The 24,585-nt window shown below is 47.4% G+C and overlaps 2 protein-coding genes across 6 annotated transcripts in view; one reads left to right on the top strand and one right to left on the bottom strand.

Annotated features, from left to right (window-relative positions):
* DAW1 (dynein assembly factor with WD repeats 1) overlaps window positions 1-1,891 on the bottom strand; it is an 80,176-nt gene extending 78,285 nt beyond the window's left edge. The window contains exon 1 of one of the 5 annotated variants that reach the window (XM_042995543.1): window positions 1,802-1,891. Coding sequence is in view for 3 of the 5 variants with exons in the window: in XM_042995539.1 (XP_042851473.1) it covers window positions 1,578-1,713 (136 nt within the window). In the remaining 2 variants the exon portion in view is untranslated. The other 4 variants (XM_042995544.1, XM_042995539.1, XM_042995541.1 and 1 more) reach the window with 4 other exon arrangements.
* LOC122240831 (collagen alpha-2(I) chain-like) lies at window positions 1,712-20,017 on the top strand. Its single transcript, XM_042993930.1, has 3 exons — window positions 1,712-2,240; window positions 4,768-4,809; window positions 19,884-20,017. The coding sequence occupies exons 1-3, from the start codon at window positions 1,712-1,714 to the stop codon at window positions 19,910-19,912; spliced, it is 600 nt and encodes a 199-aa protein (XP_042849864.1). The 3' UTR covers window positions 19,913-20,017.
* Window positions 20,018-24,585: the final 4,568 nt, after the last annotated feature.

Genomic DNA, 24,585 nt, shown 5'->3' with positions numbered 1-24,585 from the left:
GCAAGATGGGAGAAAAGAATGAGTCCAAGGTTGTGGCCTAAGCAAGTGGAGGAAGGAAACTGCCATTGCCTGCTAGGAGACAGACCATAGGATGCCTCAATGACATGCACATTGCATATCCAAAGGAATAACCAGGCAGGCTGTGTGTTACTCAAGACTACTCAGGTTTTTAAACCTTGAGAATGGATAAGATCACCCGGTATAGACAGAAAAATCCAAGGACAGGGCTCTGGGACACCCCAACATCAAAGTCAGAAGGAAGAGAAGCCAACATGATGGACAAAGAAGAAATGACAATGAAGCAGGAGGGAAAAAAGTAGGTGTGGAAGCCAATGGACATGGACAGAGTGGCCAAATTCATCAAATGTTGCTCTCAGGTCAGGAAAGGTAGGACTGAGAGGTGGCCAGAGTGTTTAGTGATGTTAGAGGCCACTGAAGATCTTGAAAAGCACAGTTTCAATGGAGCGGTGAAGGTGAAAACATGATAGGAGTGAGTCCCAGACAGACGGGAGAAGAGAAATGAGGAAAACATTCCTCCCAGGAGGTTTACTGGGAAGGGAAAGAGACAAATGGGAGAGCACCTGCAAAGGGTCAGGAGACCAGTGGGAGAAGTGTTATTATCACCATGTGACTTGGTGATCAAAATGGCTTGATGGCTCGAAACAAATTGCCCACGTTACAGAATTTGTATATGGTGAGAGCCAGTTATTATGACCCCAGAGCTCATCATGTTAACCTCCATTCCGCAGCAAAGGGGTGAAAGTTAAGTCATTCAGGTCTCATCGGGCCAGGATATTTGGTCACCTACTTGCTTTGTAGCAAGTTTTGCGGACTTTTTATTCTATATTCTTCTTATTTTCTACGGGAATTCTGAACCGGAACCAAGAGTTCTTCCCCTATGTCTGTACCTAAGGAGCCGGTGACCAGTGGGCTTCACTTAATTCTTCAAAGATGCCCATGTCCTCACCTATGAAGCAAGAGAACCAGGCAAGTTTATCCCTTTCTAAAACTATAGCGTCCTGTGGACTTCTTTCTAAATTCCTTAACTCATGGGCGTCAAGGGCTGTGACCTTCAAGCCCCAAGGCACAGAGCGCGCGTTGGCAGGCCCTCAATAAATGCACGGATCAACTGCTATGTGTGGTCTGGAATGCGGTCACCCACGTAATATGCTCTGTTGAATATGCATTCTTTTCATATCCAACATACCTTGACGTGATCATCCTGGGACGTTTAAAATGAAAAGTGCCGTCCTTGTTGGGTGTCTTCCCCTCCGGAAACCAGTATCTTGGGCCTTCTCCCTCCCCACCTGCCACATTCCTAACTAGCCAGAAAAGCATTGTAACTTCCACGTTTAGAGGTTTCCTAAAAGAATCATTTTGAAAGTGTCCAGGAACAGAGCCCAGCAACCGAAGGAGTGGTGGGTTAGGTTGGGTAGTGCCCTGCTTCTTGTCCCCCACGTGGATCACCGTATAGGGGACCCGCCCCCCCGGCCCCTGGGGTCCCCGCAGCCTCCTCCGCCCCAGACCCTCGCAGAGCCAAGGACCCCACGCGAGGACGGAAGGGGCCCGGCCGGTACCTGGAGGGTAATACCGGAGCAGGAGGCTCTTGAGCTTCATTTTCTCCTTCCCAGACCCCCACCCGCCCCGCCCCGCCGTCAATGCTCTTCGTAGCCATGGAAACGGCCAAACAGCGGCGGGGCGAACTGCGCGCATGCGCGGGCTTCCAGCGCGAGGAGCTGGGCGCGCAGGCTGGACCGGGTCCCGCGGCCCCGCGAGGCGCCACCAGGGGGCGTGCCCGAACCTGCCTGCGTGTCCCCGGGGGCGGACGGGGGCTCCAGGGCGCGTGGCAGACGACAGGGATCGCGGCGTTGCTCCCGTCCGAATCTGCACCCTCAGCGCCCGGGCCGGACAGAGACGGGGTCCCCTCGCGTCCTCAGTCGGGGTGACCTCACAAGGGGAGAGGCGCGGCCCAGCAGGGCGAGGTGCGGGCCGCGTGCACTGTGGCCCATTAGGTTTCCCAGGAGGAGGGATGGAAGAAAAATCCCCTCCGGGTCACCGTTCCAGGCCCCTCCACAGGCCCGGTCCCCACAAAAGAATTAGGAGCACCACTGAAGAGGCTACGTTTCCTGACGCTGCGCCAGGGACCTTCTGCACCTATAGGGATAGAGACCAACCGAGGGAGGAGCTGTGCACCGTTTCTTACCGGCCCATGTCACGGATGAGACGACTGAGATTCAAAGGAAGTACAGCCGATCCCAGCTAGGTAGCGGCGGAAGCGGGAAGAGAGGCTGTAACCTGGTGCCCCGGTGTGCCCTAAACCCTGGGTTTAAGGCCATCCGGACCTTCTGGTGGCCTGTCCTATTTCTTGCCAGCGTCTGTCCTTTGCCTGCCAAGTTGAGTTGCCGTTAGGAAAACTGGCCGGGAAGGGTCAGCAAGCCACAGTGCCCATTTCCTTTAAGGAATTTGGCCGAAGTTTCTAAGTCAGAATTTCCCCTATCCCTCCCATGACCCCCTCCCTAAAAGTTTTCTGTAAGATCTTACAATTTCTCTAAATCGACTCGCTTATTTTACTTCACGTTTTTAAATGTAAACTGAAAAAGAAAGGTGTTAATCCTGTAAATTAAAATTTGTACACGATTTTCAATGAGGAGCAGCAGGTAACTGTAAAAATAAATGTGACTATTTATTTATTTATTTATTTATTTAAAATGTTTACTTATTTACTTATTTTGAGGGGGGAGAGGAACAGAGAGAGGGAGACAGAGAATCCCAAACAGGCTCTGCACTGTCAGTGCAGAACCCGTCATGCGGCTGGAACTCACCAACCGGTGAGATCATGACCTGAACTGAAACCAAGATTCCCACTCTTAACCGAATGAGCCATCCAGGTGCCCCACATGTGATTTTTTAAACGCTATTGAATAAGCCTACACTATTGCCTACCAGAGACCAAGAACCAAAGGCCTCCCCTTTCTTAAACAAATTTAAAAAATAGGGAAAAATCAGCAACCGTTTGAAATTTTCAAGACAGCCTAGGCACCCAACTGAGCCTTTCTACTTCCGGGAACCCAGGAGATTGGAGAGATCAATGAATAGGAGAACCTTTGCTACTGTGTGATACAATGTAGCCTAATACAAATGGCCAGCACATAGCATCCCACACTTGGCAAACAGAAAACCAGATGAAATCTAAAGATTCCTTCTAGTTCAAACTCTGCCTTCATTGTTAACACTGGAAAAGGTTTAAGTATGGAAGGGCCAAGAGTTCATCTATAGAAACGAGGTAGCCTTTAGTAGATTTTGTTCACCCGTTTATTGTTTATGCTTGTGACATTTAAAATGAGGCCTTTGGGGGGCGCCTGGATGGCTCCGTCGGTTGTGCATCCGACTTCAGCTCAGGTCATGATCTCACGGCTTGTGAGTTCAAGCCCCGAGTCAGGCTCTGTGCTGATAGGTGGCAGCCTGGAGCCTGCTTCACAGCCTGTGTCTCCCTCTCTCTCCGCCCCTCCCCTGCTTGTGCTCTGTCTCTCTCTCAAAAATGAATAAATGTAAAAAAAAAAAAAAAAATTAAAATGAGGCCTTTGGAAAAATAGTACATGAAGACACCATATGTGATCAAAGTTAACCTCCCCAATATAGTGACAAACTGACATCCATACTTCCTATTACAAGCGCTGAAAAGGACACAGCAGTTCTCCGGAATTCCTGCCTGCAATACATACCTGTGTCCAATCACCAGGAAGCAGCAGGGCAACCCCGGGCTGAAGAAATTGTACAAAGTAACTGTCAAGGTCAAGAAAGAAAAAGACTGAACGGTACTTCAGATTAAAGAACACTAAAGACATTGGAACACCTGGGTGGCTCAGTTGGTTAAGCATCCAACTTTAGCTCAGGTCATGATCTCGTGGTTTGTGGGTTCAAGCCCTGTGTCGGGCTCTGTGCTGATAGCTCAGAACCTGGAGCCTGCTTCAGATTCTGTGTCTCCCCCTCTCTCTGCCCCTCCCCTGCTCACACTCTGTGTCTCTCTGTCTCTCAATAATAAATAAACGTTAAAAAAAAAACTTTTAAAGGACACTAAAGACATAAAACAATTAGAGGCCCTGAATGATCCTGGGTCCTGAACCAGGAAGAAAAGCTCTAAAGGACATGGTTGGACAATTGGATGAGATTTGAGTAGGAATGGTGGTTCAGATAACATTATGTTAATAGTACATCACTATTATGTTTCCTGATTTTGATAATTGTACTTTGGTTATATAAGTGAATGCCCTTGTTCTTAGAAAAAAATACACTGACTTATTTAGAGATAAAGGGATATGATATCTGCAATCAACTCTCAAATGTTTTTTGAAGACTTTATGTTTATGTATAGATGTGTGTGTGTGTGTGTGTGTGTGTGTGTGTGTGTGTGTGTTTGGATAGGTGGGTGGATAAGAAACAATAAAGCCAATGAGCAAAATGTGGAATCCAGCTAGGCAAAAGGGCTCCTTCTAAGAAGTTCCTCAAACAACTCTTGTAATTTTTTCATATGTTTAAAATGATTACAAAATAGAGTGGCCTTTGTTTTCATAAAACAAGCCAGGCTTCAGAATGCTCCAGGATATAGATAACAACCACAGCACTATTTGGCTGCACTTTTGTTAAGAGAGTCCCAAGTTCAAGTTCACTCCCTGTTTCACCCCTAATTCTACCTCCATCTTCCTCTAGTTATGAGACCAAGAGCCTTCACCGTTGTGACCTATCCTTCCCCACTCTCTCCATTTGCAGGACTCCTGGACTTCCTAAGTGGCTCCTGTATTTCTGTTCCAGGTAAAGGATTTCTCCTACTCCCTTGAACCAAACTTTAACAGCTTGTCCTTTTGCTTTTCAAAAAATAATGCCAGCTCTGAAGCTTTAGACATGCTTCCATTGGCTCAAAGAAGTTAAGCCAAGTTCTCCCACTTAAGTTAGAGAACTTCCTAGCCACATCATATCCAGAGCCCTGCTTACCATCCCTGGAGCACAGGCCTTTGGCGTTGAGGTCTGATCTTTCCACAGCCCATGGCCCCCAGAGGTCAGGAGCCCTCACCTCTGCTGTTGCTCGAGAGTCATTTATCTGGATGTCCAAGCACCCTGGCTGTCTTTCAGTTTCCCAAGTTCCCTCCCTAGACACTCTCCTGATAGGATTCTTAGTGTTATGACATGACAACCCATAATCCTGTCCCAATACCCAATGTAAGTACCCCATCCTCCTTTTTGGAAGGTCGTAGGGTTACATGCAAATGAAGCGGTGATCCAAAGAGAAGCAAGCAAAGTTCACGAGTGCCGGCAGATTTCTCTTTTTGGCCTTGGCTTCACTTGAGGTTACAGCTACACCTAACTGACTCACCGTTTACTCATTCCCAGAAGGTGCTGCATGAATCTCTCAACCTGAGTCAAAGTCTGTTTCATGCTAACTCAGCCCCAGTGCAGAGCTATGAGCATGACTGATCTACAGAAATTTGCAAAACCAGAACTCCTACATTGCCCGGGTAATGGGTTCTCATCTCAGTGTCCAGCTGACTAGGTGCGACTTCCTCACGGGGCTATGCAGGCACCTTCCTAAAAGTCGTATAATACTTTTCCTCAATTCATGCCATTCTGTGTTGATTTGGGCATCGGTGACTCACTAGATCAACAACGGCCATTCATACGGATTGGTACCTATAAATGTCACTCTTGACTCTGGGTTTCTTCCCACTGGCATCTGCCTTGAACAACCAGAAACTTAAAAATTAGGAGCATCAACTTCACTCCCCCAAATGAATTCTGTCTGGTGGATGGAAGCCACTCTGGGTTTCAGTTCTCAGTGGGTCCCTGGATCCGTAGCATCAGTACCACCCATAATTTGCTAGAAATGTAAATTCTTGCCCCACCCTGCCACCTACAGGGTCACAGATGCTGGTAGTGATGCCCAACAGTCCATGTTTGAACAAGCCTTTTTGGTGATTCTGATGAACAATAAAGAGCGAAAGCCACTCAGCTGGTGTAGTAAGTGGCCATGACTTGGCCAAGGCTGAGTGAAATCGGTCACCGTCCCCCTACTGTCAGGCCCGTTATGTATTCTGAACAGCCTTCCCTGATCGTCAGGGACAGTAAACTGGTCGCTCAGCCACTTCCGAGATTGTGAGTAAGACCCAGAAACAATGTGGGAAGGAACTGGAATTTTCCACATAATTGGATTTCAGAGGCTCAATGCCCTGAGAGACACCAATAGGTACCAGACTGCAAAGGAAGGCTGGGGGCGGGGGAATCTACAAGTGGGAGATGGAAAGAAGGAAGAGGAGAAGGACCCAGGAAGGGAGGCCGGAGAATCTGGCTCAGCACTGAGGTGAGACAGATGGGCAGGAATGGGATTCTGGCCCCAGTGGGGCTCAGGGGTTCCCATTTGACCAGTTCCTTCTGGAAGGAGCGATGGCATCGATGAGAGGCCTCACTCACTGGTCTTTGGGGCATCTGCTGAAAGCGGTCCATTAAAAAGGGGCGGTGCCTTCCTGGCAAGAAAGTACAAAGAATGAGATCTGAATGTCCAGAGACTGGCAGTACAGGGCAGAGCTGTGCCCCCACCAGGTAAGTGGACCCCAGCACAGTGAGCCCAGAGGGGCTGCCGCCGGGCTTTTGAACCTTCTTCCCATTCCTGCCTCCACACCACTGAAGGACTGATCTTAACCTGGAACCGGGAAACCTGCGGGGCCAGGGGCCACTAAGTGAATCATTCAGTAAGTACGCCTAAAAGACGTACCAGTGTGAGTCACCATTCAGGTACAAGGGATCTAATTCTGAAAAAAAATACCTGGGGGATGTCATTCCTAGAAACGATCAGACTTCAGGTGGTTTGAAACTATTGTGTTCGAGGACAGGGACATGTCTCTAGGTGGGACCGCATTTACCTTCACTGAGGGGTCACCGTGGGGACATGCGGGCCACATTGACAGGGCTGGTGCACCAACAGCTTTTGCCACTAAGAGCAGGAGGCTTGACTTGAGGCCTGACCCTGCTGTCTACCAGCCGTGTGCACTTAGGCAAGGTCCATGACCCCTGTGGCTTCAGTTGCCTCATCGGAGAGATAAGAATGATGCCAGCATCTAATTAATGGGGTTGTTATCTCCGCGTCTGGCTTGCTCAGAAACACTCTGTGTCAACGATGGGGGTGATAACCAGCATTTGTTTTCCTAAGGCTGTTTGTTTGAAATTGGGGAAAGGGTGTATGCATATTCCTGCCATTTAAACTGATAACCTAGATCAACTATTCCTCTAATAATCACCTACGTGCAATTTGGAGTCCTCTGTATACATTTCCAGTTATGTTAGTATGGGTATAATTCGTATGAATATGAAAACTAGTTTACATCCCTAGGGACGTAACTACTTTCTGTGCAGATCCAAATAGATTTGTCTTCTTAAAGAAATGGCCCGGGAGGATTTGGAATGGAGGAGAGGGCTACGTATCTTAACAACTCTAGAGACTGTCCAGAGAAGAACAACAAAAGTGGGTAAGGACCTGAGAACGTGTAAAACGTGAACAAGGGAGCCTAGCATGGGCACGATACCACCTTCCATGCCTGGCACAGAGTGAGTCCTCCATTAGTGTCTGATGCTTAAAAACTTAGAGGATCCAGGGCCCCTGGGTGGCTCAGTCGGTTGAGTGTCCGACTTCAGCTCAGACAGTGATCTCACGGTTCGGGAGTTCAAGCCCCGCACAGGGCTCCACGCTGACAGTGCTTCAGACCCGCTACCTCCCTCTCTCTCTGCCCCTTCCCCTCTTGAGCACTCTTCCTCTGTCTCTCTCAAAAAGAGATACTAAAAAAAGAAAAGAAAGAACTTGAAGGCTTCATTTGGAAGAGGAAGTAACTGACTGTGTGCAGGTAGAGGTCAGGGTTAACAGAGGCAGTTCCCCAGAGACAGAGGGCAGCTCAATACAGAGCACTTCGTGCCAGCATGTCCAGTAACAGACCAGCCCGTCTCAGAAAATCCTGAGGATTTCCCAGCGTGGCAAGTTTTCACGGAGGCGCTTTGACCGGCTGCCGGCTTGTGACTGCGGGACACAATGTCAACGGGATGAGAGTCCAAACTACATAGGAGGTCTAATTTCCGTGTCGGTGCTGCCGTTCTTTGATTCTGCTCTGCCTGTGTGTTTTCACAAGGGAAGAAGCGCGGACAGGGGAATGGCGCTCGACTGGAGGTTGGAAGACGAAAGCTCCCATCCTGCCCTTCCCATCGGTGACCTTTGAGCAATCCTTTGTCCTCGCCCACTTACTCATCTGCAGATCGTTGTCTTTCATTCCATGCAGGTGCAGCCTAACGTGGCCCGCTTATTCATGCTCTGGGCTCTGGGTCTGGCATCCTTCCACCTGACAGGCCGCATGCTTCCTCTGCTCTGACGTCATACCAGGCTCCAGTCATGAGCATGATGCCCATGCTCAGCTCAATCTAAGCATATGCGTGTGGGTTTCCCATCACGGCGAGGGCAGTTCCCGCCTCGAGCCCCCATTCAGAACCCTGCACCCGGCCGCTTTCAGGTACGTTGATATGAGTCCGGAGATTCCTCTGGAAGCCATTTCGTGTTTAAAACCTCGTTACATTCAGAACTGTATTTGTGTTGTGCTCCTCAGAGTTTACTCTAAACTCCCAATAGATCTTACACGATAGCCACTTGGCCTGGCTTGCAGCGGAGAAAGGCCCGGAAGCCTCAGTCCCGGTTACCCTTGGTCCTGTCCTCCTACTTGCGTTTGCAACCCCTCCCCCTACCTGCCAGGGTCCTCCCTGCCGCCTCTTTGCAGCCGGCTGCTGAGATGTGACTATGTCTTGCTTTGGATCCCAGCTGGACCATCTGTGCGTCACCTCTCCCTTTGCTCCTCGAGGCCAGCAGAACCTAGAAGGCTCTCTAGCTTTTCCTGTTGTTACCTTTCGTGCCCCGGTCGCGGGCCCTGAGAAGTTTCCGGTGTCTAAACTCACCAGTTGGACCATGAGAAATTAGGGGGTTCTCTCTAACCCACCTTGGGCTGCCAGTTCTACCCAGTTTCCACCCGTTGTGGTAACGCACAAAGGCTCCACCGTGAGGCTTGTTGGATTCCAGTATCTCAGAGGAGGCTGGTATCGTTCTTCTTTGCTCCTGGATCCCAAACGCCAAAGAAGTTCTCCGTCACTCCCCCTCATCTTATAACAAACTGTCCCCATCTTTCCTTCGTCTACCCACGTGACAGGGTCATTTTCTAAATATGTTGGTGAGTGGTGCTGGTGAAGGGGGTCGGTTTGGAACTGATTTGCCAGTACTTTCTGCCGGACTTGTGAATCACCAACAGGCAGATAACACTCAGCAGTGCTTTCTACACTAGCCATGCCTTTGGGGATTATAAAGAGGTGTCACGTCTGGGTTGGAAAATTATAAACGATGTCCCTTCACCGTTCTAGGGTTCCAGGGCCAGGATTAATGGGGGCACCCCCATAGCAGGCCGACCTCAGCTGGCCACTGGCCAGGTTTCTGCACACTCTTCCTCCAGAGCAGGGCTGTCCTCTGCGCATGCCCAAGGGGGGTGTTGATTCTTCCAGCCCTAGTCACATAAAAGCCTTTAGCCCCCCTAAACTCGCTTGTGTGGCTCATCCTCTAATGAAGTGCATTTGCCTGCAAGCTGCTTTTCAATGCAGAAGAGGTAAGGGCAGAGGCAGTGTAAGAGCGATTCTGTGAGACTTGCCAACAGTCAACCTTTTGATGCTGTGGACCGCTGTGTCTCCTTCAGGGAGGCATCGTGGCCTGGAAAGGACGCCCAAATGAGTCAGAGAAGTTTGAAGTTGAATGCCAGTTCTGCCGTGTATAGCGGGGTCACTTTTAGAACCTGGTTTCCCTCACTCACGGCAGGGGTAATAGTAGCGTTGGCCTCGTGAGACTCGTGCACTGATTAATGGCGAAACTATACGCAACGCACCGTTTACCCCTTTAAATCTGCAGGCATCTAACATTATTTTTCTTTAACCATTATCACACTGCAATTATCTGCCTCTACAGCTGAATTATCTAACTCTGGAACGTATCCATGCGCCATGTAGCTGACCATCCATTCAAACTAAGTATCACTCGGAGGGCTTTTTACACTTCAGTTGCGGTTATTTAGCTGCTAAATAGCCCACTGGCAGTAGGGGGCAGCATTATACATATGTTCCCTAAGAGCGGGGACCCTTGCTTTCCAACGTGCAGAGACCGCAGAGACTGGGTCACACAAAGGAATGTACCAACCCTCTTGCAGAGTGCACTCCCTCCGCCTGGATTCCAGAAACCTGTCCTTGCAGACCATTCCCTGGATATACCAAAACGGCACACAAGACAGATTCTTGTTCATCTTTTTGTAATTTTGTATCTGTTGAGGTTTGGTCATTTGAACGTGTGCTCCTCTTTGCTTGGAAAGAATGTTCAATGTTGGTGAGCTAGACTCTCTTGTTTTCTACCGCATTTAACTTTACTTATGCCTCACTGCTATATTCTCAGCCACAGTTTAATCTGTTTGACAGAAACAAAAGAAATCAGTTATGGAACGTATAATACCATAGTGATTACGGTAGGAGACAGAGCTGTAAGAAACCAAAACACGTGGTTTGGAGAGCCTTGCTAATAACATGCAAATATGCTGGCAACGGTAACCGTAATAATAATTTACATTTACTGAGCGCTTACTTTGTGCCAACCACAAAGGGGTGAGTGTATTACACAAATTATGACCTGATTTAATCTTCAGAACACCTCAGTGAAGTGAGGATCATTGTCCCCATTTTACAGAGGGAAACTGAGGCTTTGAGAGGGCAAGGTAACTTGAGCCTCCTTCCCCCGTGTGTGGCCTTTTTAAACAGTTGTTTTGTTTTTTTTTTTTTTTCGCTTGCCTTTTTAGTCTACACTTTTTATTCAAAAAAATCTGAAATTCTATTTTCTCCTGCCTTTTTTTTTCTTGTTAGGTTTTCTTTAATGTTTATTGATTGAGAGAGAGAGAAAGAGCATGCGCGCATGAGTGGGGGAGGGGCAGAGAGCAAGGGAAACAAAATTCAAAGTAGGCTCCACGCTCTGAGCTGTCAGCACAGAGCCCAAACGCTGGCTGGCTGGTGCTCAGGAACCTTGAGATCATGACCTCAGATGCTTAGCCAACTGAGCCACCCAGGGGCCCCCTGCTTTTCTTTCAAAGAATGTAGCCCTTTCCCCACCAGTGACGAACCGCCCCTTCCCCAAGAGAAGTCTGTGCGGACCCCAGAGCCAAGGCCCTTGCAGGGCAGTGATGTCTGTCCCTCTGTCAGCCAGGACTGTGACTTCACGTGGGTCAATTCAACCCACGGCCTGGTCGCTAACAGCTCCTATTTCAAAATGGAAAAGGAAAAAAAAAAAAATTCAAACTGCCCTCATCCTGTCTTCTTTGCCATGGGAATATACGCAGAAATACTTTCCGCAACACGGAATTTGAGACCCAGGGTGCTGTCCTTGTTGTCATTGCTGCTGCCATCCTTTCCCCCGGAATTAAATCCCCTGGACTTCCCGTATGTCTCAGAGCAGCGGTGTTTGGGGGTAATCACAGGAAGGTGGAGAGGAGCGGAGCTCAGCTGCTCTACCATCAGTGGGGGTTCCGGATCTTTCCCCCCTCGCTCCCCTTTCTCTCAATGCCACCCCCTTCTTTCCCAAAGCGTCTGTGGCTTTCTCCTGCCTCTCTGATCTACTTGGTTCTTTCTTGTTCCAGTGCCGCGCTGCTGTCTCCAACGGGACCTACGGAACAGCATCCTTTTGCCAAACCGGCTCGTCTTCGGGCGCTTCCTCCGCTTCCCTCCCTCTCTGTCCTCCTGTTGAATCGGCCTGGCCCCGATGAGTGTTTTGATTTCCAGAACTCCTGCGCGGCCCCTTTGGCAGACCTTGCAAGGAAGGCTCTCCCTCAGCTGGGTTTCATCCCCCCGCTAGGGGACCTCGGGTCGGCTGGCGGCTGCAGATGGGGTCAGAGCCCTGGTGCACGTGGGGCCTGACTCCCACCAAACAGGCGGCGCCTGTGCCATCTGGGAAGCAGAGCCACCGTCGGGCAGCAGAGATTGTGCTGATACGGTTGGGTCTGTAACCATTGTACAAACAGTCTGTACAAACAGACTTTGCCTCATCTGCCCTCTCGCTTCTTGGATGCTGGAAAGCAGGGCGCGGGCCACCCGGAATGCCCACGGTGCTGTGGCCCCGGTGGCCATCCGCCGGGTGCTGGCGTCCTGAGTCCCTGCTTTCTGACCGAGGCAGAGCTGGCCACCCACGTGGTTCACCGGCTCCCTGGTGGTGTTTTCACAGACCCCACTGAAGTTTCCGCTCAACAGCTGTTCTTCTAGCCCTCCAGTGACTTGGAAACGTTCTCGTTTCCTGTTTTAATGACTTTTGTTTAAAATGAAGTCCTGGGGGCGCCGGGGTGGTTGCGTCCCTTAAGCGTCCGACTCTCGGTTTCGGCCTAAGGAAGGATCTCACGGTCCGTGAGTTCAAGCCCCGCATCAGGCTGTGCGCTGACCGTGTGGAGCCTGCTTGGAATGCTCTGTCTCTCTCTGTCTCTCTCTGTCTCTCTGTCTCTCTCTCTCTCTGTGTCTCCCCTGCTTGCACTATCTCTGTCTCTCTAGAAATAAATAAATAAACTTTAAAAAAATAAATAAATAGGGGTGCCTGGGTGGCTCCGTAGGTTAAGCATCCGACTTCGGCTCAGGTCATGATCTCACCGTTCATGAGTTCAAGCCCCGAGTCAGGATCTGTGCTGACAGCTCAGAGCCTGGAGCCTGCTTCGGATTCTGTGTCTCCCCCTCTCTCTCTGCCCCTCCCCCACTCATGCTCTGTCTCTCTCTGTCTCTCAAAAACAAATAAAATGTTTTAAAATTTTTTAAATAAATAATCAATAAATAAAACAAAATAAAGCCCTGCCCAATCATTACTCGGTCAGAAAAAGTGATTGGAGAGAGCAGATTTTCAAAGATAGGCATCTGGGAGTGGTCATCTGATACGGTTGGGTCTGTAACCATTGTAGGATGAAATATTGAGAGTCCACAGCATGGGGGCACTTTGGCCATCCCAGTGGCCCCCGAGAGATCATGGTGGTTCACTAGGTAATGACAATACACTAACAAGATGGAGTGAGCAAGGGCAGGATACCTTGCTATACCCCATCGATGCAAGTGGTTCAGAGCTAAATTCCGTTAAATGCAAGGATCTGCCACCTTCCAGATGTTTGTGGGAGACCAGTATTCTCAAGCTTGTTGGGACATAAGCTTCACAGAGAAGCATAAGATGTTGTACCCCGCACTCCATCCAATTAAGAGGCAAAAAGCTTGGTGGGAATATGGAAGGTCTCAACTCATTTACTGAATGACCTCTAAGGCGGCTGACTGAGTGGGACTGAGCTGGGAGCGCCCTCAGTTCTCCAGGCTGCAGTGTGAACAGCCCCACCTCTTGGTTCTTAAGGGTCAAAGCATAATGGATGATGGATAGAGCCTATAGAGAGAGACGCGAAGGAAAAATCACTGGGTTTCGAAGTACACCATGGCTTCTTGAAGAAAATCTTCTTTGGAAAAATAGTGCTTGGCTTGCTATGGAGCCCTAGTAGAGGCTAAACCCCTTACCAAAAGACCAGTTGCCTTGTAAATGGAGGCGTCCACCCCGAACTGGATGTTGCCTGGCTCTGTAAGCAATAAAGTCAGGCGTAACCAGCAGCACGCTATCGACAAGAGGGAGCACATTCGTGGGATCCCGTTGGAGCAGATCCTGAGGGCATCAGTTCGTTGCATGAACAAACCGTATACCCCTAGGGTGTCTATACTGCTCCCCTGCCATTTTCTCTTCTGCCCACACCTCCAGCCACGTCAGGAGCTTTGCAGTGGGCTGAAGAAGACAAAAAAAATTAAACATGATTGAAATGTGCCTTCATGGGTCAGACATGGACAGCTGCAGAGTTACAATCCCAGTTAGAAGTAACCGTCAGGGACACTGGGGAGTGAAAAGCCATGTTCGGGACAGAACTCGAGACGGCGCAGCTCAACGCCCACTTTGCCTGGGGTGGGAGAGAGGGCCTGGTGTGTGAGCAATGGCTACCACTTGGAAAAATGTTCAGGGAACCGGAAAGAAAAAGTTGGAATTCGGAGACAAGGAGGTCTAGAGAAGACGAAGGCGGAGGGGATCTCAGAATGGGGCCAGGTCGTGAGAATCTTTATTACGTCCTGTGAATGTTGACCAAAGACGATCCCCCGAGCCCCCAAAATGAAGGTTCTCAATGATGAAGAGAAAAAAAAAAAAAGAAAGTAAACCCACCCCAGAGCTGTCAGTCAGTCTCCTCCCCACCACCCCCACTTTTCGCTCAATGGGCCATGAGTAAAGTGGCCGTAGAGGCAGGGGTGAAGGGGAAGCAGGGCCCGGGCAGGATTTCTCGTCACCACTGGCCTGGCCTGGCTGGTGGGTCCAAATCATCCGCAGCAGCAACCAACCTGGAACCCCATTCTTGTACCATTAGACCCTGAGGACCAGGCTGACACCAGCAGATTTATTATACGGAAGCTTCTCATCATGGAGGGGATGGAAAATCGCCCCCAGTGGAAAAGACACCTACACTGGGTAAGAATTCTTCTCTGCCTCGCACGCTCCTTCACGTGTCACGATCCGCCTGTGGTGCTGCCGTAGGCCCATGTGATGGTACCAGGAGATGAAGCCTTCAGGAAGTGATTAGGTCATGAATGAGATTAACGCCTTTAGGAAAGAGGTCCGAGAGAGAACTCCCTAACCCTTCTCCCCATGTGAGGACACAATAAGAGGTCATCTGTAACCTGATAGAGGGCCTTCATCTCCCCACGCTGGCACTCTGGTCTTGGACTTCCAGCCTCCAGAAATAAATACATAAGAGAAATAAATGAGAAATACATTTTTACTTTGTCTAAGCTGCCCAGTTGTGGTATTTTGTTAGTAGCCTGAACAGACTGGGACATCACCCTGATATCTAAACAGTGTTGCCTCTGTGGGGCACCTGGGTGGCTAAGTAGGTTAAGCATCCGACCTCAGCTCAGGCCATGAAGACCTGAGCCCAAGCCTTCCATGTCCTGACCACAACCTCACCACCTGGAAGCCACAGGCCTGTGGAGCACTCAGTTCCAGAGCTGGGGGGAAAGTGACACTTGGTGAGATTAGGGTGTGTTGTTCCTGATGTGGTTATTTGCTCTGAACCAACAACCACATTGGGTACTGATTCTCCCATCGTCAGAATGTATTACTCTGGGATCCATAGGATGGACACGAGAGTGGCATTTCTTAACATCCCATCTAATAATTCACTCATGAAAGTTTGCTTATCATCTTTTTACCAGTTGTTCTACTGGTTCAGAGGTCTGAGATCCCAAGGACAAAACTATTCCACCGTTGGACAAAACTATGTTTCCATACCCAAGAACTGCCTTTGGCCCCTTGTGGATTCCTCATGTCCCTGGATAAACAGGTAAAAGAGAAAAGGAGGGTCACCACATTGACTGAGGAGATTAGGTTGGTTTTCAAGGAGGAATGGACTTCCTGTTAAATTAGGCACACAATGGGAGAATATTTCTCAAACCCAGAAATCCTGTGGAATGGCTCTAGATCATGCTCTGGATCAGGTGGTCAAAGTCAATGGAAGACCATGAGAATCAATTTAACAAGGACTTCCCTAAGATTCATGCCCCTCGAGAACCAAGGTTTCAGTTTCCCCCTGAATTAAGAACCCCAACCTGCTGAGGGGGGGACACAGAACTGGCAGTGGAGTAAGGAAGACAGAAATAGCAAATACTGAATAAAGCCACACAACCAGATGCAGAAATGAACACTGTGAGGGTGACATGTTTCCGCTCACCATGCTGTGTCGTATCTTACCTTGTCCCTCCCTTTTCCTAGTATTTTACATGGGGCTCGGTTATAATTTTGCCAGTAGGTTATAGCAAAACAACCCAGGCAGAGATCGAACTAAAGGAGGAAAGGCAGACCTCCAGAGGCGATGGCTGACACTGGTAACATTTGGGTGTCTGCTTTGGGGGGCAGGTTGAATATGTTATTTGCATGAGCGATGGTTTCATGACAATAATGAGGGCATTTTTTGTTGTTGCTGCTGTGGTTTGAAAGTTTACGGGCAGGAAGAAGGGTATTCGTGGGTGTGGGGGGGCCAAAGGTGTGGTCTGTGGCGAGCATTGGATAATGGCTCCATCTAGTCCATTCCAACCCCTTGTGTTGGATCAGGCGTTACTGCAAGCTGGAGGCTGAGAATCCAAGACTGCATCTCCCAGACATCCTTCTAGCACACGTTTTTCCACACGACCTCGCCACCCTAGACCTCTCTCAAACAGAATGGGGGGAGAGGTGTCTAAACCCTGATTTGGGCTCTGTTTTCAGCTGCAATATTAAGTGCAGGGGTGTCAGAGTCAGAAGAATGAGAGTGTGAATCCCCTCATCGACTGCCGAATCCTGACCTTCCCAGAGCTGAGCCCCAGCATCCCGTACGTGGAAGGATAACCTCTCCCTGTCGTGAGAAATAAGTGAGATCATGAGTGTAAACCACCTAGTACAGTACCTGGCACACATCGCCAAATGCGGTTCCTCGTCCCTCAACAATCGACAGATCTGTTTGGCAGTTTGGCAACTGGTCGTATCTTTTCCAGAAACACAGTGAGGTTAAAAAAAAAAAAAAAAAAAAAAAAAATAGTGCAACATCGTAGGAACGGTAAGGAAAGAATTCATGATATTATCTTAACAGGGCATGAAGCCAGGGGAACTATCACGGCAATCTGATTTCTTTTTACAGGTAGGAAGTTATCTGGGCCAAAGTCCCCTTTAAAATGAGGGGTTAATATCCCACTAAAACTTCGGGACCGCACCACGGCTTTAACCAGATGTGTTCGTTAAGTGGTTTACAGATGACAGAACCGTGTTCTTGGGTAGCTCCCTGCTTCCTCTACCGTGTTGACTTATTTCCCTCTTGAAGTAGAACGTGCTCTTTAATACATAGCAATCGTCTACTGTTTTCTTTTCTTTTTTTTTTTTTTTAGCACCTTCCAAGTTAGAGTTCCTAAAATATGTTGTTACATGGTCTCCACTTTCATGTTAGAGCAGAACTGTTGGAAATGCTTGTTCTCAAAATTCACTCACCACGTTAACCTCCAGCAGTGAAAACAATAAAAAATTTAAACCACATTTCTTCACAGTGGAAACCACCACTTTTTGAAACAATGAAGTGAAGTTAGCTTTCAGGGCTGGCTGTCCCACTGATGCTATTGTCCTCGAAGTGTTGGTACCTGATAAACCGGAACAGAACAAGAAAGCTATTCATTGGCGGGTAACAAAATATACAATGTGTGACATATTAATGACATAACCTGCTCAGTACTTCCCATACACAGAGCCGAGAAAGGAAGTTCACCTTTGGGAACTGGTTTAGAGGAAGCAGCAATCTGCTTTCTCTTTAGTTAAAATATTTCATAAGCCCAGTGAAAGTTATATGCAATCCTTGAATATTTGCAGACCATATTCACTTGATTCTTCTAATTTAACCCAAAATATAAAAACATTGAGCAGATATTTAGGTGTGTACCTATATAAATATAGTACATAGATATTCTTTCATATATGCATTAATTCCACCCATTAGCGGGTGATAGGATGGAGGTAAAGGAAAGAACAGGGAATAAAACAGAAAATAAAAAAACCAGAGTTAGATGGTTAAAAAGAAGGGAAAAGGAGGCATTAAAAGCAGACAAAGAGGGAGGGAATTATGTAGGGCATATGAGCAAAGGGAGAAAGAGAAGGAAAGAAAAAGAGAGACAGGTTGACTCTGAAATATAATAGGAAACGTGCCAAATAATCTGAATCCGAACAATGTGAATAGGTCCTGGGAGCGAGGGATCATGAGTGTAGGAATGAAGCTGCCATTTCTCTTTCCTCCCTGCTTGCCACATCCGTGGGTTCACCACTGCGTCCCTCGTGCCTAGTTCAAGGACAATAAACCCTTGCTCACTAACTGAATAAGGATCAGGAATCATCACAGAACCACACAAGGTCACTTGCCAAGACCTTGGAAAGGTGCTCTCGTCCGTAGGCATGGTTCGACTTACCTTGGTTCTTTCCAGGAGTAAAGAATGCACTTCTCAAGGCAGTTAGAGATAGCTTTGTTCTGACAGGATAAATCTTCAGTGTCCACCAACAGTCCAGCCCTGGAGACCAGACTCAGCAAGTCTAATAAATCTTCTACAGGACAGCCCATGGGAAGCCAGCTCTATGTGCCCTTCAAGGTACCTCGAAACCCTGCACACCCTCTTCTCCTTTTCCAGGTATGGCTCCTTCTCTGCTTGTGGTCTGAACGCCACAAGGGAAGGGCTGCTGCCTCCCTCATTCTAGAGCCTACCAGCGCGATGCTGTATCTTCAATTCCGATGATTTTCTTTGGGCAGCCCCGTGGTAATTGAAAGAGCCCACCCTGGAAGGGCTGGTTACACTTTGCATGCCTCACGCTAAAAGACAGTCTCCTTCCCCTTCTGAGGGTAGAAAGCTCTGGAAACTTGTTCAAACAGGATAAGAACCTTTGTCTTCGTCTCAGTCTCAGCTGTCTTCGTGCGCCAATTCTCTTTCCCACTAGGGATGCTCCAGAGGTCTCTTTTTCTCCTGTGTCTGCCCTTCACAAGGGTCCCGCTGGACTCGTGCTAATCGCCAGGGTATCACAAGCCTCTACACCGGCCTCATGACTCCACAGCACGAACCCAGGCGACTGAATCAACCCTCATCCTCTCTCCTGTAAAACAAGGATAATAATGGTGTCAACCTCTTGGCATCCTTGTGCATTCTAGCAATACGTGCAAACCCTGGAACAGGACTGGGCACTCAGGAGGTGCTTGGAAAGCATTAGCTTCTATTACAACGCTTACTCTGCTTCTAAAAAAGCCGACGTGATTTATAAAGTCACACTGAAGAGTAGCTAGCTGACTATTGGCTACAAGTGTCATTTGCCAGATTCCTTAATGTTGGGCTTGTGAAAGGGCATGCAAAATTTTGTGGATACAAGCATTTATCCCCTCTTATTCTCAACTCTGGCAGCATATTAGAATCATCTGGAATTTTTTATGGTTTGCTTTTTTTTTGAGAGCGGGGAGTGGCAGACAGTGAGGGAGACAGAGGATCTGAAGCAGGCTCCGCGCTGACAACAGAGAGCCTGATGCAGGCCTCGAACTCGCAAACTGCAAGATCATGACCTGAGCCGAAGTCAGATGGTTAACCCACTGAGCCACCCAGGCGCCCCCAGATAATTCTGATACAAGTAGTCTGGGGTGGGGCTCAGGCATTGCTCCCCAAGCAAGTCTCACCCATGGACATCGGTGAGAACCACTGATGCATAGTAAGGTCTTTAACTAGAATAGACAGCAGATCGTTTTGTGGTTTAAAACACAACAAAACAAAAACATACGTCAACCACCTCCTTTCCACAATCTTTGATCCCAGGGGGCTGAACTGAAGCCAAGTGCCTACACATTTCTAAAAGGTGATTCTGATGTGCCCTGGAGAACCAGGGGCCACCAAATTTTCATCACACCTGTGATGAAGAAAGGTTGGCTCCCAAACAGAAGTCTGAGCTGTGGTTTCTGCAGGGGATGAGGTTCGCCCCCATCCAGACCTCTACCTGGACCCAGAATACTTGCATTCAGCCACCCCCCCACCGGAGGTGGGGGGGTGGGGCAGCCCAGGGTGGAAGGGGCCACCAGGAATGGAGAGAGCCCTGGGGCCTCTGGCTCTTTCTTTCCCAGTTGGGCCAATCAACAAGAAGAACTGCTTTCAACACTGAGGATGCAAAAAATCAGGAGAAATGGCTGGAGCCATGATGTCCCTTCTTTATCTTTATCCAGGATATTGTAGGTTGACCGACAGAGCCTGAAGAAAGTGGTTTCTATTTCTGTCAACATATGCATCTGAGGCCTGATGTCCAACAGTAACTGACACACATTAAATCCAGGAAGAAGAAGATTGTCACCTCGTTTCATGCCGCTTCAGATATAAATGTGCCAATCGACAGGCTTTTAACAAAGAAGAACTACACTCAAATAAAGTAAAAATAAACAGTTGTGTTGTTCTGTATTTTTATCTGTTTGCATTCTTTAATATATTCTCTTTTTTCGAAGGGACATTTAGAGATCAACGTGATTTTACTCCCTGTGCTTTCTTGAGACGAGTGTCCGCTGCTCTGAAATTATTCTTCTCATAGTTATGAGGTGAAAATGTTCTTTATTAAATGAGATGATGGCATAGTTGCTTGTTCATTTGTCTTTAATTATTTTGCCTTGAAAAATAAAGAATTGATAACTCTGTGTTCCTCAATCCCCCTTCACTGTGAATCCCCTACGTCTTTTTTCAAACCAATCGGTGAAATCCCAGAATCTGGGAAACAAGTGGTTTCTACTAGGTGCTCATCAAAGTACTGAAACAATATTCAAATATACAAAGTATATGGAGAACTGAAGCAATATACAAATGGTAGGTGTGGAGTAGGACTCTTAACAAAGTGCCCCAGACAGGTTTTTGCATATGGAAATCTGACTACCAAATTAGAGATAATTGCATTTTTAAAAGGGAAATCTCTTTACCCAGATAGATCTATAATTAGTGACATACCATAATGAAAGGAGGAGCCAAATGATTAAATTGGAGGGAAGTGAGGACGAGTGAATTTGAAAAGTGCTTCTTTAGGGGCATCTGGGTGGCTCCGTCAGTTAAGCAACCGACTTCGGCTCAGGTCATGATCTCACCGCTCTGTGCTGACGGCTCGGAGCCTGGAGCCTGCTTCCGATTCTGTGTCTCCCTCTCTCTCTGCCCCTCCCCCACTCACACTCTGTCTCTATCTCGCTCTCAAAAATAAATAAACATTTAGAAATTTTCTTTAAAAAAAAAAAGAAAAAAGAAAAGTGCTCCTTTTGAATAATTAAAGAAAACAGGGAAGACTATACTATGTTGGATAAATGATGGATGGATGGATGCATGTGTGGTGGGAGGGAGGGGGGATGGATGGATGATGGAGAAAAGAATAAGGGCTAGAAACAGGAAGACTAGAAAGATTTTGGAATAGGGAGACAATGAGATGAAGAGAGGAGGAAGGGGACAAGAAATATGAAAGTGTATAGTAGATAGCATGGAGGAAAGAACACTGCGAGCTACTCTACAAGTGAATTAAATGGTCCTCGTGTCCTCAGTTTCCTCATCTGAAAACAAGCGAATTGGTTCTAATTATCTCTAATATCCTCTCCAGCAGTGGCATTCTCTGTGTCTAAGGAGAAGTAGACAAGGAAGACAAAAAAGGAAGAAAAACAGAAGAGAAGAGGTTCAGTAGTTCCAAAGTACTTAATCCCTGTAACAAATTACCACAACTTTAGTGACTTAAAACATCGCTTTACTCCCTTACTGTTCTAAAAGCTGGAGGAGTCCTAAAATCCAGGCAGCCCTCCTGTGTAGTTCTCACGCAAGCTTTGATTCAGTGGCACAGTCTGCTTGCATGTTTCGGCACTAGCTTCTTCTATCTGTGGTTCCCAAGAATGCCTTGGTGGCGCGGCTGTCAGATTTAGCAAATAACAATCCAAGATGCTCTATTAACTTTGGCAGATAATCAGCCCATAGTACTTTTAGGTTAAGTCTACTCCAAATAATGCCTGCAACATAACAATGCTAAGAAAAAATACGTTGCGTATCTGGAACTCAAGATGAACTGGTTATCCTCTATTTTCCCTGGCAACCTTCCTTGGGAGAGCGTACCCATTTCAAACAGGCAGATGGGAAACCAAGCATGGGTAATTACACTCTCAGAGAAGTTTATGGTCCCGAACAAGCTGAAAGTTTGTTCAATAGTAAGCAGCTTCTCATGTTGGACCTATGCTCAGACCAATTTCTTCCCCCTCATTCCGCCAGAGACTCGAGTCCCTTCCAACCTGCTTCAAATGTGAAGCTGAGCAGATACTCTTTATAATTCCCGCAAACCCATGTTGCCGGAAAGTCCCTGCCCCCAACCTATTCTGCAGCCTTAAGTGTTACTCACTCCTCCTCTCTTCCCCAACTCCCTCCACACAGCCTTCCTCCAGCCTCTCACATAAGTCTTTGAGCCAAAATGGGGTTCATTTGCACTTGCATTGTCAACGACAGAAGGAGAAATGTCACCATCACCACGAAATGAGCTGAACATCTCCTAAGTTAACACCCAGGACCAAGCAGGAAGGGCTGCAAGTAAATCCTCTTACTGTCTGGTGAATTTCCTGTTCCTTTCCAATTCTCTGTGGATTCAGAGTCCGGGCTCTTCGTCGGGCTCAAGCAGTTTTTGTGAGCATCTCCAAAAACTTAGAAAAGAAACTGAATATGGAAAATAGTGCAAAATAGGAATTTGTTTAAAGGTGGGTGGTTTTTAGGCTTCCGTTTATAAAATGGTCTGACCCAGTTTTCAACTAGGTCAAGATGTGGTAGACTGAGTTAAATCATGAAAGGCACAAATTACCCTAGAGCAGAGGAAGATTTTTGTGAAGTCACTTCCTAGCTGCTCCTTTAGCTTCAGCGGAACTGGCCTTTCCAGTTGAGGGAGTGTCCTGCCCCCGGGAAAAGTGAACTCATCATTTTCCCATCCTCCTCCCAACTGTGACCAGGCTGCCTGTGCCTTCCTGTTTTAATGACTTGGAGTGACCCTAAATGATTGGCATTGTGGTGCTTTTGGTCTTTCATCTTTTGTTTCCTTTTTCTTTTTTCCTTAGCAAAGTAAGAAGTAAAGACACTGGAAATTTAGAAAATCTAACCATTTTCATCTTTTTTTCCTTCTATCTTCTCTCTGATATCATAACTCGTAAATATTGCCCCATTGACCTGGTCGTTTCCCCAAGCATCTACAAATGAGTAAATTAATTGGACTTTTCTCTTATGACCATTGTTGGCTGTTGGGTTTTTTTCCCCCTAACTTCTATTACTTGGTTTTGTTGAACTTTGAAATATAAGCCCTCTTGATTTCCTGTAAATATTTGTTCTTTTAAAAACTAAGCCTCATTTTATTCTTACCCCATGAACTTTTAATTTCCTGATTCCCGTTAGACATTTCTGATCGATTTCTCTGTTTTCTGTTAAAACTTTGTTTCTCAATTCTCTTTCATGTATCTTTCCCCTTCCTTCACCTGAGAGGAAAATGGTCTTAACAGCCTGCCTGCCTTCCTTTCTCTCACTCTAGTCCTTCCTCATGTTTTTAGTTTTTATACATTTTATAAATTTTTCCCTCAGATTTCCTCCCGACTCATTCCCTACCTGCTTTTCTCCTTTGTGTCTATGCCTCAATTTTCCCTTTGAAGTTTCCCTTCATTTCCTCTTTTTTCTTTAGGTCTTCATGTTCTTGCTTCATGACAAGAATGCATTTATGTTGGGGGAAAAAAAAGCTTCTAGTAAATCTCCTATAAGCAAGCGGGACATTTGTCGTCTGACCTTCCTTGCTTGCCCCTTATGCTCTCACACATAAACCTGGAGTCTCAGCCATCATTCATTTTCCGGGATAAGTTTTATCTCTGCCCAGAATGCTTTCCTCTTTTCTCTAACTTATCTCCTGCTGTTCCTCCAGTGCCCGTGCAGGACATCACCTTTCCATGACCTTCCTAGCCTGGTTAGTCAAAAGTCATGTCTACTTCTGTCACCCCATGGGTTTAACTTCCTTATCAGTAAAAATTCAAGGTGGGATTATAAATTGACGTGTTCTTTTTTCCTCTTTATCTTTTTTGAGAGAGAGAGAGAGAGAGAGCGAGCAGTGGAGAGGGGCAGAAGGAGAGAAAGAGAGTGAGAGAGAGAATCTTGAGCAGATTCCATGTTCAGTGTGGAACCTGACATTCAGGTCAATCCCACAACCTTGAGGTTGTGACCTGAGCCAAAATCCAAAGTCATATGCTCAACCAGCTGCCTCCCCCGGGTGCCCCTAAATTGACCTGTTTTTAAATTTTTCAGATATAACAGCATAGGGAAAGAGTGCATAAAACAAATATGGAGTACATTGAATAATAATTTTTAAAAATCCAGAGAGCCTCCACCTGGGTTAGCACTCTTCAGGGTCTCATGTATCCTTTGTCACACAGACGGCTTACACCTGAAGATAACTGTTATCCTCTCCCTTAAGGCTAATCATTTCCTCACTTATCCGAAGCAGGCTCCAGGCTCCGAGCTGTCAGCACAGAGCCCGCCGTGGGGCTCCGAACCCACAGACAGTGAGATCATGAGCTGAGCCGAAGTCGGACGCTCAACCAACTGAGGCACCCAGGAGCCCCTCCTCACTCTACTTTAGAGTTTTACCACTTTCGTATGCCTTCTTAAGCAACAACATTTCATTTTTCCTGATTTCGAATTTTATAAAAATGGGATCATCCCACGGGGTAGGGCACGAAGATCCCTGCCTTTTGTCTTGTTTCTTGCACTCGGTGCTGTGTTTGAGATTCCAGGCTATTGCGTTTAGCTGTGGTTTTGCTTATTTTCCCTTCCGTGCACATTTTCCATGGCATGGGAGCCCACAATTTACTCATTCACTCTAAAGTTGATGGACCAGTTTGGAACTACTGT

This window comes from Panthera tigris, chromosome C1 (assembly GCF_018350195.1).
Source record: "Panthera tigris isolate Pti1 chromosome C1, P.tigris_Pti1_mat1.1, whole genome shotgun sequence".
NCBI classification, from domain to species: Eukaryota; Metazoa; Chordata; class Mammalia; order Carnivora; family Felidae; genus Panthera; species Panthera tigris.
This window is presented reverse-complemented; position numbering and strand designations above follow the sequence as displayed.